The sequence below is a fragment of the Myzus persicae genome, unplaced genomic scaffold (assembly GCF_001856785.1).
Source record: "Myzus persicae strain clone G006 unplaced genomic scaffold, MPER_G0061.0, whole genome shotgun sequence".
In the NCBI taxonomy this organism is placed as follows: Eukaryota; Metazoa; Arthropoda; class Insecta; order Hemiptera; family Aphididae; genus Myzus; species Myzus persicae.
The window spans coordinates 121,673-137,201 of NW_019103937.1; the positions used below are offsets into that span (position 1 = coordinate 121,673).

A 15,529-nucleotide genomic window follows, 5' to 3' on the forward strand; every position below is an offset into this window, starting at 1 on the left:
ACTCGTAGTTGTAGTTCACCAACTTGCGGTCGCTGATTTATAAAATCATTTGATCGTATATTCAGGATGTTGATTGGTCCAATTTAAAATTAAACGGCAACGGCCAACTGTAAACTCCGAACGACTCAACGTCCCAAAACAAAAGGACACGATAAACTGTGTAGTCGAGAACTGTCTGATCATAGAGTAGTACCATCAGTTCCATGTGAGTTCAGAGTCGTGACTCGCGTTCCTACTAGGCTAATGGCATTATGGCAAATGGATGTGTACAGCGGTACAGTAAAATTCATTCGGCTTTAGGATTTGACGTACGTATTCCAGATTCGGCTGATCTCTTTTCCATGTTCTAAATTTAAATTTAAAACTATTATCTGAAGACCGTTTTTTCCTGAAATAAAATATTGTCCAGTGAAATTGTTCGTCGAGACTTAAAATTTCTTCTTATTATATGGTCGATTGTCCTGAAGCTGAGCCAAAACCTATATTATAATAACTTAAACAAATTATTAGCGCACCACTTCGTTACCGTTTTATGTTTAAAATATGAAATCTTCACGTTCCACATCTTCTAAAAACCCCAGTAGATTCGCAAGAAGGTTAATGTCCGAATCGTCGGACGATAGCGACGAAAAAGGATCATCAAATGCACAGATGGATAGTGCTCGGGCAGAGAAAGCGTTTGCTCGTCACAGACGACAAACACCCACTCCAAACAGTTCAAATGTTACAGACGATTCTGTTTGTGTTAAACCTGACAGAACATTATTCAGATTGTCCGATACTGATTCGGAAGTAACACGTGGGTAAGTTTTTTTCATTCAGTAACTCATCAAACTTGATACAGTAAACATACCTACTACCTATTTATAAATAATAGGTATTTTCACTATGAGTACTAATACAATTAATGTACCAATACAAGTGTACAAAGTTTGGAATGCACTCTTAAACAATGATAAATGTTTTGATTTTTGGGTAACATTTTTATAATTCTGACCTATACCTAATTCCACGTTTAAAATATTAAATAATGAATCCTTGATGGCTGTGTGGAGTCGAGCCCCTTTGAAATGCATTTTTTGTAGGTAGGTAGTTTTTAATTACTGTTTGAGTCTCAATATTATTGAATTTATACTATTATTTGTAACATAATGAATTATTTTAAACTATGAAATTCAAAAAATACATATTAAAAAAAAAATATTAATCTTTGTCTAGTGGTGATCTCTACCGGCAGATTAGTCCGAGTTATTTGGTACTTGGCTGAACTATTTAAACTAAAAGCATTAGATAAAATTAAAAATAAAATAAAAACAAAGTTTGAAGTCCGATTCCGGGACACTGGGACGTATGGCAATCCTACAAAATGGAATTAAATATTTGTATAAATCTTTCAACTTTGTTTTATTTAATTTAATTTTGTATTTTTATTTTAGAAGTAGCAGAGTTGATAAAAAGCAATCTTCTAAGTATCATGATAAAACTACTTCTCCTGATACTTCAGTAAATGAATCAATTTTCAAACCTATAAAAAGAAATTTGGCCAAGTATCGAAATATATTACTATCAAGCGATGACGAACAATCAAAATATAGTAGTTGTGATGTAAGTTTTTTTTGCAGATGTATTCTTATACTTGAATGTTGATATTATCTACTTATTATTTAGGAATCAGGCGACAACTCTATGTCTAAAAAAAGTCCATCTTTAATAGAATCTGATGAAAGTGGTGAAGAAGTTTTACTTGAAGAATACATGGATAAACCTACCGGGACAACAAATATTGTGGCTAATGAATCTTTTAAACTTCAAGGAAAGTTTAAAACCAAACAAAGTTTAATTTTAAACTCTAGTAATGAAACGGTGACAAAGAGTGTTATTTTTGATGTAAGACTTTTATTGATTTAAATATTTTTGTAAAAGCTTAAATCAAAATATTTTTTAGGAAACTAATTTGAAGTCGGAGTCAGATTCAGATATTATAAATTCACCACAATATCAACAATTCAAAATACCGAAAAAAGTTAGTCATGAAGAATCTGAAATTGAATCAAAATTAGATGATTTATCTATAATTGAACCTAGTGATTCTGATACTGATGTTTCTGCGCATCATAAATCAACTGTTACATCTTCTAAACAAAACCGACCATTTATTGATGACTTGAAATTTTCAAACACTATCTATTCGTTACATGATCCAATATCTCAGAGTAGTATTTTAGAATATCCAAATTCTAAAGAAGTTATTATAGAACAGCCATCAAATATTAATAAAAATGAGAAAATTATTGAAACGATTGATTTGGTTGGTGACAGCCCAAAAACCTCTAAATTACATTTTCCGAAACAACCTAATGTAACAATTGATTTGACTGAAGAAAAGGTAGATGAAAAATCTTCCATATCTTCAAAAGATATTTCAGTTGCCAATACAAAAAAAATGACTAATGGGGATTTTCAATCTCTGAAAATGGAAAAACTAAGATTAGAAGAAATTCTAAGTCGATATACAAAAAATATCGCTAACATGAAAGTTAGTATGCCATTAATATATTTTTATTGCATTTAATTAATTTTACTGTAACTTTTAGCACACTATGCAAATAACAAATTTAAATTTATTGCCTGACGGTGGTTATAAATTAAAAAGGGCTATTGTAAAAGAAGAAAGTGCATTTACAGATACAAAAATACAACTAAATAATGTACTCAAAAAAATGGAAGATTACCCAGGTTTGTACTATGTCTTATGTCATATGTCCTCTTAAACAATTAAATTTAATTACTTAATTAAAATGCTTAATTCATATTTCTTATGTGAATGGTTACAGATGAATTAAAAATGTCTTCAAAACCTCACTCGTATCAATTACAAACATTAAATATTAATAGTGCATTGACTAAAAAGGCGGCCGGTAATATCGACATTAATGCCATGGGTGACAAAGGTAATTTTAAAAATACATTACTTATTGCAAAAACAACTATTTTTAAATTCAAGATAAAATTTAAAATTATCTTGTTTGTTTTTATAGCTTTGAGTACTTATCGCACACAGCAAACTTTGACTTTAGACGTACTTAATAGTTTACACAAATCATTAGAAACTTGCCCAACTTCCAATATTTTAGCCGATGACCCACAAAAACTTAAAGTGGAACTTATGCCCCACCAAAAACATGCTATAGCGTGGCTGATGTGGAGAGAGAGTCAAAAACCACACGGGGGTATTTTAGGTACATAAATAACATAATATATTATGTACACAAAACTATTTCTCAAATGTCAACATTATTTTATGTTATATTTTTCAGCTGATGATATGGGCTTAGGAAAGACTTTATCAATGATTTCTCTAATTCTTAAAGCTTATGAAGCTGAAAAAGATTCTGACGAAGACTCTGAAACGGATGATTCTGACGAAGACTCAAATCTAAATTGTATAAATTTATAATATACTATGATTAAAAATTCAATAAATTAATAATGCTTGATTTTTCAGCTTTTAAAGGTGGAACTCTTATCATATGCCCATCGTCATTAATCAGCCAATGGGAAAATGAAGTCAAATCTAAAGTAAAGCCAAGAGTTTTAGATGTACTTAAATATTATGGACCAAATAGAGAATCTTCTGCTAGACGATTGGCTAAAAAACATATAGTCTTGACTACATATCATACGGTCATGTGGGACCAAAAAAATCATAACAAGACAGTTCGTACCTATTCTATCAAAGTATGTCAAAGTTATTGTAATAACTAGTTCATTTTTTTATAGAGCCCACTGTATAATATTAAATGGTGCAGAATAATTCTCGATGAAGCCCATACAATTAGAAATCATAAAAGTCAAACGTCTGTAGCAGTAAGTTCACTTTCTGGTGTTAATCGATGGGCATTAACTGGCACTCCGATCCATAATAAAGAAGCTGATTTTTATGCACTGTTAAAATTCATTAAGTGTCGCCCCTTCGATGATTGGGCAGTAAGTATAAGTTCTTATTTTAAATTCTTTAGAAAAAATGATAAATTATATGTATGGTTTAGGTACAATTAATGTATTCCTAATTTATTTACTGTACAATCATACTTTATAAACATAGAGGATTTGGTTGAAATAGAACGTTTTAATCTGATTTGTAGTAGATGCTGATCTTTAGCAATTTGGTCTATACATATTTATTAAGTTGTTAAGTGTACATGTAACAATGTAACTTATAATTATCAGATATAAATTGTATTATTTAATATTTTAGAATGATGGTTGTTTTTTATGTCTGACTGTACACCAGTGTTTCTCGAACTGCGTGTAGCATTATTTTCTCTGATTATTTTATGTTTTAATAAAAATAAACTGGAGCTATAATTTACTAAATGTATTGTTACTCTGAACTTTTTTATGTGTAATTAATTTTGATTGCAGGTATGGAAACGTTGGGTAGGTAATAATGATGAAGCTGGTAAAAACAGACTTTCTTTATTAACTAAGACACTTATGTTGAGACGAACAAAAGTTCAGCTACAAAAAACAACAACATTTAATTTACCAGAAAAAACATTTCACACCATCAAAGTTGAATTATTTAAAGAAGAAAAAGAAGCATATGAAAAAGTGTTACATTTCTCGAGGTTTGTTAGTCTCTCGAGTAAATTTCATATCAACTTATTTTTTTTTTAATGTTATAGTTCACTGTTTGCTACATATCTCTACGAAAAAGCCGACAAAGAAAATGCTATTGCAAGTGGCTTTCCAGTTAAACACAAAGCTAAATATTTAACTCGTAAGCAACACTGAAAAGAAATTAATTATTTAAAAACAATAAATTAAAACCTATTCTTTTATTTTTGATAGAAAATAGTGACAATGTTTTTAAAGACCATCCTGAGCTGGACAAATTATTTAAGCAATTAGTAAATAACAAAAACATTCAAACCCATCATATCTTAGTTTTAATACTACGATTAAGACAACTTTGTTGTCATCCTTGTTTGTTGAAAAATGTATGATTATTTTTATTATTAATAGATAATTAAATAGTGAAATAAAATATAATAATATTATTGTTGTAGATGTTGGAAGATGAATGTCTGAAGACTGATGGCATACAAGATAAAGGAGATTTAGATATAATAGACAAAATGAGTCGAATGTCTATTTGCATTCCAAATGTTGAAGCTGATACTGTTGAAAATAATAATGCAATTTTTAATGAAAAATGGATTAGTTCTAAGGTATGAAAACAATTAATTAAGCTTTAAAATATTGCTTGAACTAAAATTACTGACTTGTTCATAAAATGTTTTCAATTTATTAACAACAATTTCAGATCTATAATATTTTATTTTTTTATGATTTATTCGTTATAGATTAAAGCTGTCTGTGATATGGTGAATGAAAAAGTATTGCATACTGATGATAAGGCTGTAATTGTGTCTCAGTGGCCAAGCGTGTTACACCTTGTGAACAAACAATTATCTCAGTATAACGTTAAAACTGAGATATTCAGTGGAGCTGTTCCTGTTCTACATAGGAATAACATAATTAGTGAATTCAACAAAGTCAAAGGCGGACCTAAAGTAAATAAAAATATAATTTTTATTGTATGTCAAAATAACTATAAAATATGTGTATTATCATGATATAACGTGGAATCCTAAATTAATATTTATTATTCTTTTCAATTCAACCCACATTTCAAACATTATATTTGTTTTTTTCTTTAAATATCATGGTTTTTAGTCTTTTTTTTTTTCTTTTTTATTGATCTTGAGCCCGGCAACTGTGGCCATTAGCTGTAGAGTAGGTATTGTAGGTTTGTATTGTAGGTTTTGGGACGGTAGGGGGGAACACGTGTGTGTTTTGATTTGGCAGAATTTCGAATGGGGCACCCGTAGGTTTCTGCCATGCCCCGGAAGTGGGGGATGGTAGCACTTGTTCTCTGGTCACCGCGACTTGTCTGGAGAAAAATGCCGCCCAGTGGCTGAGGATCAAACCGCGACCGGCTGCGTCGCAGCGGACGCGTCAGACAACTCGGTCACCTCGTCCCCCAACAACATTTTTAATATTTATATTATATTTTTTATACATTTATCTTTAACAGTTTTTTTAGTTTCTTATTTTTTGAATGATAAATTGACAGTTTAATTTCATATTCCAAAGGAGAATATTTTTCTAAGTATTTTGATACTTAAAAATCTAATTTAGAATGAGTAGTTTATGAGAGAAGTTAAAGTTAAGATGAGTGGAGTGGAACACCATTGTCTTAGCAAAATGTTGGTCTACTGCTGCACTCATCTTTACTTTGATACTTATTACTCCTAAGCCACTCATTATAGTTATTTAATACCCGTTTTGATGTTGAATGAATTAACTCCATATTAATCTACATGAAAGATTTTTAATAAAATAGAGGCCTAAAATTGCATTCAATCACAATATCTATTTTTAACTTTATATAGGTGAAATAATGTTTAAAATCAGTACCTAATAACAGTAATAACTAATTGGTAATTTCTTATTCATCTGTACTAAATTGTGTAATCAATTTGCAATGAAAAAAAATTAAGGGCCTTTTAACAAATTAAAATATAGCCTATAGATTCTTAGGATAGTGTAACTTTCTGGCGATAAAAATATTTTAAAATCAGTTTGGAGGACACCACACCCATGTATTGTCTCCATCTTACAAACGTGTAACATAACAAAAACTGTTTTTGCGTGAAATAGAATATGAGTGGTTTTAGCTTGAGTAGCTGTAGTCCAAGCTAAGGAACCAAATTCTTACACCATTATTAAGAAAACATTTACTGTGCAACATCATTTTTTTGATATTGCTAGTACAAGAAATGCTCTTATTGTTTAAAAATGCATTATTTCAAACTTGAATTACTTTTTTTGTTTTTGTGATATCGAAAAAAATAAAAACGATGTTGCATTGTAAATGTTCTCCTCTTAATAGTATGAAAATGTGGTTCCTTACCTTGAGTGGTTCTATTTTGTGCAAAACAGTTTTTGGTATGTTGTACGTTTTTAAAACAAAGACAACACGTGTGGGTGTAGCGTCCTCTTAAGGAGTTTCAGAGATTATCTCGAGTAAACAATTTTTCTTCTTTTTATTCAAGTATAGATATATTTTAATTTATTTTATTTCAGATTTTACTTTTGTCACTAACTGCCGGTGGTGTTGGCCTCAATTTAGTAGTTGCCAACCACTTGTTTCTAGTGGATATCCACTGGAATCCACAACTTGAAGCACAAGCATGTGATCGCATTTATAGAGTAGGACAACAAAAACCAGTCAATGTATACAAGTTTCTTTGTGATAATACTATTGAAACATCAATTCAAAAAATTCAAACACAGAAGCTTGAAATTGCTAGTACTGTTTTTGGTGGCTCTAGAAATGTTGAAGGTACTAAGATAACTTTAGATGACCTCAAACAAATATTTAATATGAACCCTAATAAAGTCAATCCTTAAATTTGTTAAATTTGTTCATACTTTTATACTTAGTTTTAACGACTCAAATCATTTTAAACTGTATACATAATTCATAATTTATGATTTATTTTAATTATTACTTTGGAAACAAATGTGCTAATATTTTGTAATTCGTATTTTGTATTTATAAGTTTTTTTAAATAAAATTTAAAAAAAACTAAAATAAAAAATAAAAAATTTTGTTTTGTATTTATTTTGTTTTATACCTCATTATTCTCCTGTAGAATTTAAACCAGATATATTCTGTTCTAAAAAATTACCTAATTTTTTAACTTGTGATGATAAATGGATAACAAGTAAATAATTCAAATACCTTTATAAAGTAAACAGTTATAGGTCAATGGAATATTTATGATTATAAATTATATATTTAATGCAAATTTATTACAACCAATATTTTAATATTTTCTTACAAGTATAGAGAACCATCTGCTGGACCAAGGTATCTGATAGATATTAATAATACATCAATAAGTGTCCAAACGCCAAGGCCTCCAAAACTGAATAGTTTGCCTATGCCTTCTTGCCAATGTCCCAAGTAAAACCTGATACAAAAAATATAATATATTTTAAAACAAACATTTCAGTTTTAATCACATTAAAGATTATGCATATTATACCTGTCTATACCAAATCCTCCTAGAGTAATACTTAAAATTAAAGCAGTAGACCACCGGTGGCCACCTGTCCAATTGCAGCGCAATCTTTTTAAAAATGTTCTTCGTCCCAAACACAAAACATCTCTGTTCACTGTACAATTAGTCCTATAATAAACATTTATCATTAAAATTACATTGTAAAATATAAATTAAGAATGTTTAAATGATTTTAATTTCAAAATTTCATCCGTTATAATTTCTTTGAGTTATTTTTAAAAAATCTTATTTTAAACCGCAACATTAATTTACATTTTAATTACAAAATGTGTGCATAAAGTTAGTAATTATTTCTATTTTATTAAAGCAAAAGAGTTGTTTAATATTTTTTTTATATAATCAAGTGTTTTGTATCCAAAAAAGACAAATTTTTAACAAGCTTTAACCACAAAAAATATTTATTCAATTATAACCGGTAATAAGTTGGTGGAGAAGCAGCAGAATTACAGATTTTTTTCACACATTCATATTCCCAGAACTCTGTCTGATAACAAAACCGACAAGTCAAGTTTTTAGCAAATGTATTTTCTCCCTAAAAAAAAATACACATCTAAATTAAATGAAAATAAATATTTTAAATTACTACATACCAAACAATCTACATTAGCTTTGCATACAGCAATTGTTTGATTTCCATACACACATGTCGTATTCATATGACAACTGATACTTGGATATGGCATACTTGAACAAGCCTTGTGCTCAGAGGAGACCATACGTTCCAAATCATCTTCGTGACGTATCTTTAAATAGAAAAAAAAACTATTACAGAATGTTTGTAAGTTATGTATTACATAATATGTTGTGTTAATTTCTATTTTCAACAGTGGTGTCTTACAAACTAATATTTATAAGATCAACTCAAAACATAAATATAATATTAATAAATCAGTCTTTAATCATCACATTTTTTTCGTTTGTTTCCTTAGGTATAGTATTGTATATTTTGTTAATTATATTTATATATTGATTAGATAATTATTATAAAAACTAAACGACATTCATAAAGTCCAAACTCTGCGGCCGATTAATAACTTATTAACAAAAATAACTTACCATCCTGGGATGTGTTGCATTATTCATATTTGAGGTTTGAATTGATTTTTGCTTCTGTTTGGAGAGTGATAAATCAACATGGTCATCGTCTATGAAAAAATATTTTTAATTTATTAACAATGAATGATCATTATCAACAAATGTTCAAAATTAAAAATCTTAAATAAGACAATTTTTAATTACCATTTTGAGATGCTATGCTGTTTACTATGAGTTTAAATAAGAGTATAATTGCACAGTGATAATATTGAGACTTCATAATTCATTTCAATATTTCATAACAGTTACGACAATGAAAAAAAATTTTAAATCTATTGATATATCTAGTCAAATTTTTTGATGAGCGAGTTTACTTTTATTATTTTACCTATAAACCTATTTATTATAATATTCAAGAGTTTTATACCACTGGCACAGGACAACAGAACTCTCCTACAAACTACAGTTTATAGAAAATTGAAATAATCAAATATTTCAATATTTCATGTAAACTGTGACCACAAAGAAGTTGTCACCACTCGATGATCAATGATCTCATGACAAGCAACTTCTCTTTATTCTATGCTGATGAAACGTGTCAACGGTTTGAGGAGCCGGGAAGCACAATAAACGGCATATCAAACAAGAATATAAAGTGATTGTTAACTACAGAACGAGGTTGTATTATTGTGTTTTTATTACAGAACAAAACGTCAAAACATTAAAAAAATAACACTTTGACAATATCCGAGATAACACCGATAACTGATAAGAAAGAGTAAGCAGCAAGACGTGGAGGTATAATTAATGTAATACCTGCAGCATTGAGTGAGTTTTCCTGGAGCCCTGGAGGTACACCATTGTACCAAAAGCAAACAGTTCACTATGAAAGTCGGTTATCGCAGAACAATAAAAAAACAAACATTTACAACAGCATTAAGTCATCAAATAATTTTACTTTAAGTAGGTACACTTATTCAATAATAGTACCTACTTTACTACTTATATTATGGATAATAATTAATGACAGACCGTCTTCTCTCAAAATAGTGTGTTAACTGTTAAGTAAGAAATAAATATTTAGTAAATGTATGTATACAAATATAATGCCAATGGCTTTAGTTTTCGAAACAGACATTTATAGTTTCAAGACCAATAGAAAAAAAAAAAATTTAGTATTCACGCTTTTAAATAAGTGAACAGATGCAAATTATTATTTATCTGGTATACCTACTTTACCTAGTTTTTATAATGGCTATTATATAATTAGAACTTAGAACTGTAAGTTAACTTTTCATTAGCAAACTGTGTCAATTAAGCGATGAATATATTAACTTCAAGTATCTATAATGGTGAATTTTTTTCAAAACAAATTTTTGACAAACTCGATTATGGTTTTTTGTAATACCTAACTCAAAAAATAATATTACTTACGTCCCACATGTAATTTTCACCGAATGTTAGTATTCCCTATGAGCAACACGCTTTTTATAGATATTTTGACTCTTTTTCAGATATTTAAAGCTATTTATTTATTTTTGAAATAAAAATTTGTTATCGTCACACAATATTTTAAGTTTTTTACTTTTTGAATAACACCTTACATTATTAATTTCACAATTTCACATTATTAACTAGAGTATTGTACGGAGTGTTTAAACCTATAGAGATCAATTTCAGACAATCACCTAGTTGATTAGTTATAATAAGTTATAAGCATTAAAGTTTTGAACTTTTAAAAAGCGGAGTAGCGGAGAACATTTTGCGGGGCACCCCTGTAATACTCTATATTCTATGACTCTTAGTTATAACTATTAACTATTGAACTACTTGTCCAAAACTTCATATTTATAGATAGAAATACTCCGAATAACATTCTTTTTACATATGAAATTAAAAATGTATGGCGTGTCTTTCAAAAATGAAAAATCTCAAATAATTATAACGTGGTGGCCTTAAAATTAAAAACTGTAAAAAAATGTAAAAATCGAACAAATGTTCTATGTAGAAGTATACGTACATTTATGTTATTTTCAGAAATAAAATGGATAGGCTACAAATCACATACCTATCTATGAGTTTTTCTCACGAATTAAGATATAAATTCGTGGTTTTTCGTTGTCCAACAGATATTCTATGTACCTAAACGGTTTATTATTTATACGTTCCTTCGAATGCTAATTAGTATTGTTTTAATTTCGTATGAATTATTTTTTAGTGCAAAATAGTTATTTTTATGTCACTATATAACAATATCATAAATAATAGTTCAATTGCTTCTGTAATAATAATAATTTTTTTCTATAAAACTCAATATTAAGACAGTTAAGGACTTAAAGTTCATTCGAGTTTTAAAATGACTTGCACGAGACATCATACTATTATTGTGGAATGACGACAAGCACAACTACAGATATCATGAATATGCTTTCAGAAGACTTACGATTATGGGTAATATCTCATAATTCACTAAGTAGGTATCATCGTTAAAAACCAATTTATTTGATTCTCATAGGAGCGTTCTTTTTCGAGACAAAATACAGTTTTAAAAATATTTTTTGTATTCTTTGAGATTTTAAGTATTTTAAGATGTTGATTTATTTTACATTTGAGTGCGAATGAGGTGGATTTAAAATTTAATTTCATCTAACCACTATATAATATGCATATTTTTTATCACAGAGTAGCGCTAGTTAGTTAAAATTAACATTACCAGTTAGTCTTATTATTCAAATTAAAAATTGTGAAAAAAGTTTAAATCGACCAAGTTTCATAATATGCTGTATAATTATGTACAATTGGAAATAAAATGGACCGGCTACAAGAGACATGCGCGTTTTATACGTTGTTCGGGAGATACCTTCTGCAACGTTTGTTTTACCTATAGAGTTAGGTACTATGTTTATTATTATATCATGTTCGTCCGATTGCAAATATTTTTCGTCAGTTTAGTTTTGATTTCTTAGCGATAAGTTTTTCGTACAAAATTGTATTTATTTATTTATTTTCATGCCACACATAATAAATAGGTATGTAATAATAGTTCAATAATTCATGTACCTATAGTACCTATAGTTTTTTTTTTAGAAAACGTGTTTGTAAAACAGTTCGAATTAATTTTAGTTAGGTTATAAGTTATAAGTTATAACTATTAACTAGTAACCTACAAGAAACAACAGTAAATAGTGACTATTCATTTATGAACGAAGACTATCATGAATGTTCTTTCATGTTCTTTCTTTTGCAAAAGACTTACGGTAACTTCTCACATGATATAATGTATTTGTAGGCAAATTGACGAAAAGCAATATATTATTGAATTGTTCGCCAAAAATCTATATTAGTTTTTTCAAGACAGTACAAAATTGTCAAATTTTAAATCATTTTATTTTTTTCTATCTAGAAATAATAACTTTTTATTTGTGAGTAAAAGAGTTTGAAAATTCAATACAAGGTTCTTAGAATTGTTTCAACAACAGATAAAAAATATTGAAAATACGCAAAATAATTTTTTCTAGGAACCTAAAATCTAAATACAAGTTTTTAAGTTCAAATTATTACAAAATTGCATCTAAACAAAAAAACCATTTTATTGTTATTATTATTATTTATTTATTGACCACAAAAACTCCATTTACAAAATAACTTATTGTTTTTTTTTTTTATTATTAATGAAAGTTTCCCTGACATCAGACATTGCATTTTAACATTTGGAAAAAAACAAAACAATAATAATTATAGTATTATAAGTCAGTAATGATGATAATATTATAGTGTTTGCTACAATTTATTTTCTTTATAATAGTTTATTTTTATACGTGGCTAAGGCGCTAAGCCATGTAGGAAAATTAGAATTATTAGATACTGTAAATGTTTGAATAAAAAAAACTTATATTAGAATTTATGTCTATATTATGATGGATACTGTTCCAATTAACAGCGCCTATTTTGGTAATAATTTGTTTATAGTCGGCTTTATTCCAATAATACATAGGTAGTATGTCAGTATCATAAAAAAAAAAAATATTACAATAATATTATTAATATTAAATAACATAATTTAATGCATTTCGATTTTAGATTGGTTGTAAGATAATTACCTAACCGTTCTATATGGTATTGACTAGACTACTAGAGTTAATTCTTAATACAACTGCTACTTATATTACCTATATAAAATAATTTTAAAATTATAGTCATTCGATATTTGCGATTTCTCTAGCATTGAAGTTTAGTTTAAAAAAAAGGCAACGACAAAAACTAAATATAAGATATCCCGTGCGCACGAGCATGCCATCGGGCGCGTCCCCGGGTTGCGGATAGGGGAACCCTCTGAGGATATACTCTCAGGGTAGCCGTGAAATAAGTCATACCTTCGGGATGGACGAATAAGCGGCCGCGGACAAGCTCACCACCGCCGGGGAGCCGATCGACCCCCGGTGTCCCGATACATCACAAGCAGACAGACGAAGCGAAGCTGGCGTCGTCGGTGGAGGCCAAGCCGACTTAAAAGACGAAAATGGACTATAAAATGCGTGAGTTAATTCTCATCCGGGAGTGCATTAAGACCAGGAGACAGCGGCTGGGGGTGGCTGGCGCAAGGAGTTGTGATCGCGGTCAGCCAAATCCCAGTAAGAGCAGAGGCGGTCAGCTAGGCCTTTGCTCGTGATCATGGATAACGAAGGATTGATTTTAATTTGAGTAAGTATACATCTTTGTATCCACCTACGATATTATCTTGGTATTTTATATTTTCAACTCTTTTAAGTGTTATTCCATCTAATTTTTTTTTGTATGCATGTAACTATATAAGTTAAGTTATAATTGCAAATAAGTATGCTAGGTATTAATCTTTTCCCAACCTATTCTTACCCATCTTAGTTTTTTAAAAACTTAATTTAATTTATAACTTTTATCTAACTTTAATTTAAGACTTATTTAAAATAATTAGTCTATTATTAATCTATAATCTCATCAAAATTTATTTGCATTCTTAGGCAATTATTTGTGAATAAAATATAATGAAGCCAATGGCCCGTCGCCGAAGCTAAAAATCTATTTAAAAAAAAAAAATAACAACAATACAAATTTTATGAAAAAGACCTATAACCTATATTATCTATTTTTCGGACCTATAACGTCTTTTAAAATTCTAAATTTATTCAATTTTTTGTATTTTTCAATAACACAAATATACATTATACACTGACACATTGTTATGCCTATGATTAATTACTGATGTATGTATATAATATAGTGAAGCCCATTGCCAAAGCTATAAAAATCAATTTAAAAAAAAATATACAAATTTCATATAAAAGACCTATTACCTATTTTTGTGTATTTTTCAACGACACACCTTAAACATTGCGTTTTGCATATTTCTTTTTTTATAAACCTTTTTCGGATCAATTTTTTTGGGATTTTCGCATTTTTATGCACAGTTCAGTGTTCCTTTTAGTTTTTTTGCTATTAGTGCATATTTTTTTTTACCTTTTTCGGACTGTTTTTCAAAATTTATTTCATTCAGGTATTATCGATGTTCGATCACACAATTTTTTGATATACATAATATTACATTTATCATATTTGCATAACCTATCATAACAATTGTTTTGCATTTTTTACATTTCACGTATTACATTATGATTGCATATTGCTATGTTTGTTATGTGATTAAATATACATTTTTTGTTCCAATATATTTGTATTTTGTTGTATTTTTTGTTCATATATTATTATATTTATTTATATACTATATTGTTTGATCATTATTACGTATGACGTTCAAAATACATATATTTTATAAACACCTATACGTACAATGGTGAGTGGTCAGATCATTTTTTATAAGTCGAGAAATGTCTGATAGCCGTTGGATTTGCAAAAAAAGATGAACACGAATCTATGCTTTTATTTGGGGACAACAAAATTAAGTCGAATCTGGTTGGTAAATCATAGGTTAGGCAAGTACCTACTATGCCTACGGCCTATACCTACTACATTATATTATTATATGCAATCGGGAAAATACGAGCAATAAAAGAACAAAGTTCAAGAGTTGGTACCTATACGGCTATACTATATTGGTAGTTAGGTTACCTGGTGTTGCCCCAACATATTGTGTTCCCAAGAAAGAATTTTCGGAAAAACAGCGATTCAATAATTAATATTTGTTAATATTGTGTGACATTATTATTTATTTTACTATAATTTATTATTTATATTAATCAATTTATGTACTGTTAGCTCAACAAATACATACAAATAATTATTTTGCTGGATTTCGTAGATGATAAAAGTGTATAAATACACTAGTACTAACTACTATGTAC

At 28.7% G+C, this 15,529-nt stretch overlaps 2 protein-coding genes and 1 long non-coding RNA gene across 3 annotated transcripts; 2 read left to right on the top strand and 1 right to left on the bottom strand.

Moving 5' to 3' along the window:
* The first annotated feature begins 40 nt into the window (after window positions 1-40).
* On the top strand, window positions 41-7,610 carry LOC111036638 (transcription termination factor 2). Its single transcript, XM_022318741.1, has 16 exons — window positions 41-803; window positions 1,437-1,605; window positions 1,669-1,887; window positions 1,946-2,536; window positions 2,595-2,736; window positions 2,835-2,951; window positions 3,039-3,239; window positions 3,318-3,443; window positions 3,506-3,717; window positions 3,781-3,987; window positions 4,426-4,631; window positions 4,689-4,783; window positions 4,855-5,003; window positions 5,073-5,234; window positions 5,370-5,579; window positions 7,156-7,610. Exons 1-16 carry the CDS (start codon window positions 544-546, stop codon window positions 7,480-7,482), a joined length of 3,393 nt encoding a protein of 1,130 aa, XP_022174433.1. The 5' UTR covers window positions 41-543; the 3' UTR covers window positions 7,483-7,610.
* Window positions 7,611-7,846: 236 nt separating this feature from the next.
* Window positions 7,847-9,951, bottom strand: LOC111036649 (TM2 domain-containing protein almondex). The gene is made up of 6 exons (XM_022318759.1): window positions 9,399-9,951; window positions 9,216-9,304; window positions 8,750-8,902; window positions 8,573-8,691; window positions 8,124-8,267; window positions 7,847-8,048 (listed from the first exon to the last, which is right to left on the bottom strand). The coding sequence occupies exons 1-6, from the start codon at window positions 9,472-9,474 to the stop codon at window positions 7,913-7,915; spliced, it is 717 nt and encodes a 238-aa protein (XP_022174451.1). The 5' UTR covers window positions 9,475-9,951; the 3' UTR covers window positions 7,847-7,912.
* Window positions 9,952-13,450: 3,499 nt separating this feature from the next.
* LOC111036654 lies at window positions 13,451-14,494 on the top strand. Its single transcript, XR_002604786.1, has 2 exons — window positions 13,451-13,895; window positions 14,192-14,494. It is a non-coding gene; the product is annotated as an uncharacterized LOC111036654 (long non-coding RNA).
* Window positions 14,495-15,529: the final 1,035 nt, after the last annotated feature.

Excerpts from the sequence above, each read along its gene's own strand:
- LOC111036649 (XM_022318759.1), bottom strand. The coding sequence starts at position 9,474 with ATGAAGTCTCAATATTATCACTGTGCAATTATACTCTTATTTAAACTC. Across the intron at positions 9,305-9,398 it reads CAGCATAGCATCTCAAAATG|ACGATGACCATGTTGATTTA; the intron begins GTAATTAAAAAT and ends ATTTTTTCATAG. Across the intron at positions 8,049-8,123 it reads GGAGGATTTGGTATAGACAG|GTTTTACTTGGGACATTGGC; the intron begins GTATAATATGCA and ends TTTTTGTATCAG.
- LOC111036638 (XM_022318741.1), top strand. The coding sequence starts at position 544 with ATGAAATCTTCACGTTCCACATCTTCTAAAAACCCCAGTAGATTCGCA. Across the intron at positions 3,444-3,505 it reads CGAAGACTCAAATCTAAATT|CTTTTAAAGGTGGAACTCTT; the intron begins GTATAAATTTAT and ends TTGATTTTTCAG. Across the intron at positions 3,718-3,780 it reads AAAAAAATCATAACAAGACA|AGCCCACTGTATAATATTAA; the intron begins GTTCGTACCTAT and ends ATTTTTTTATAG.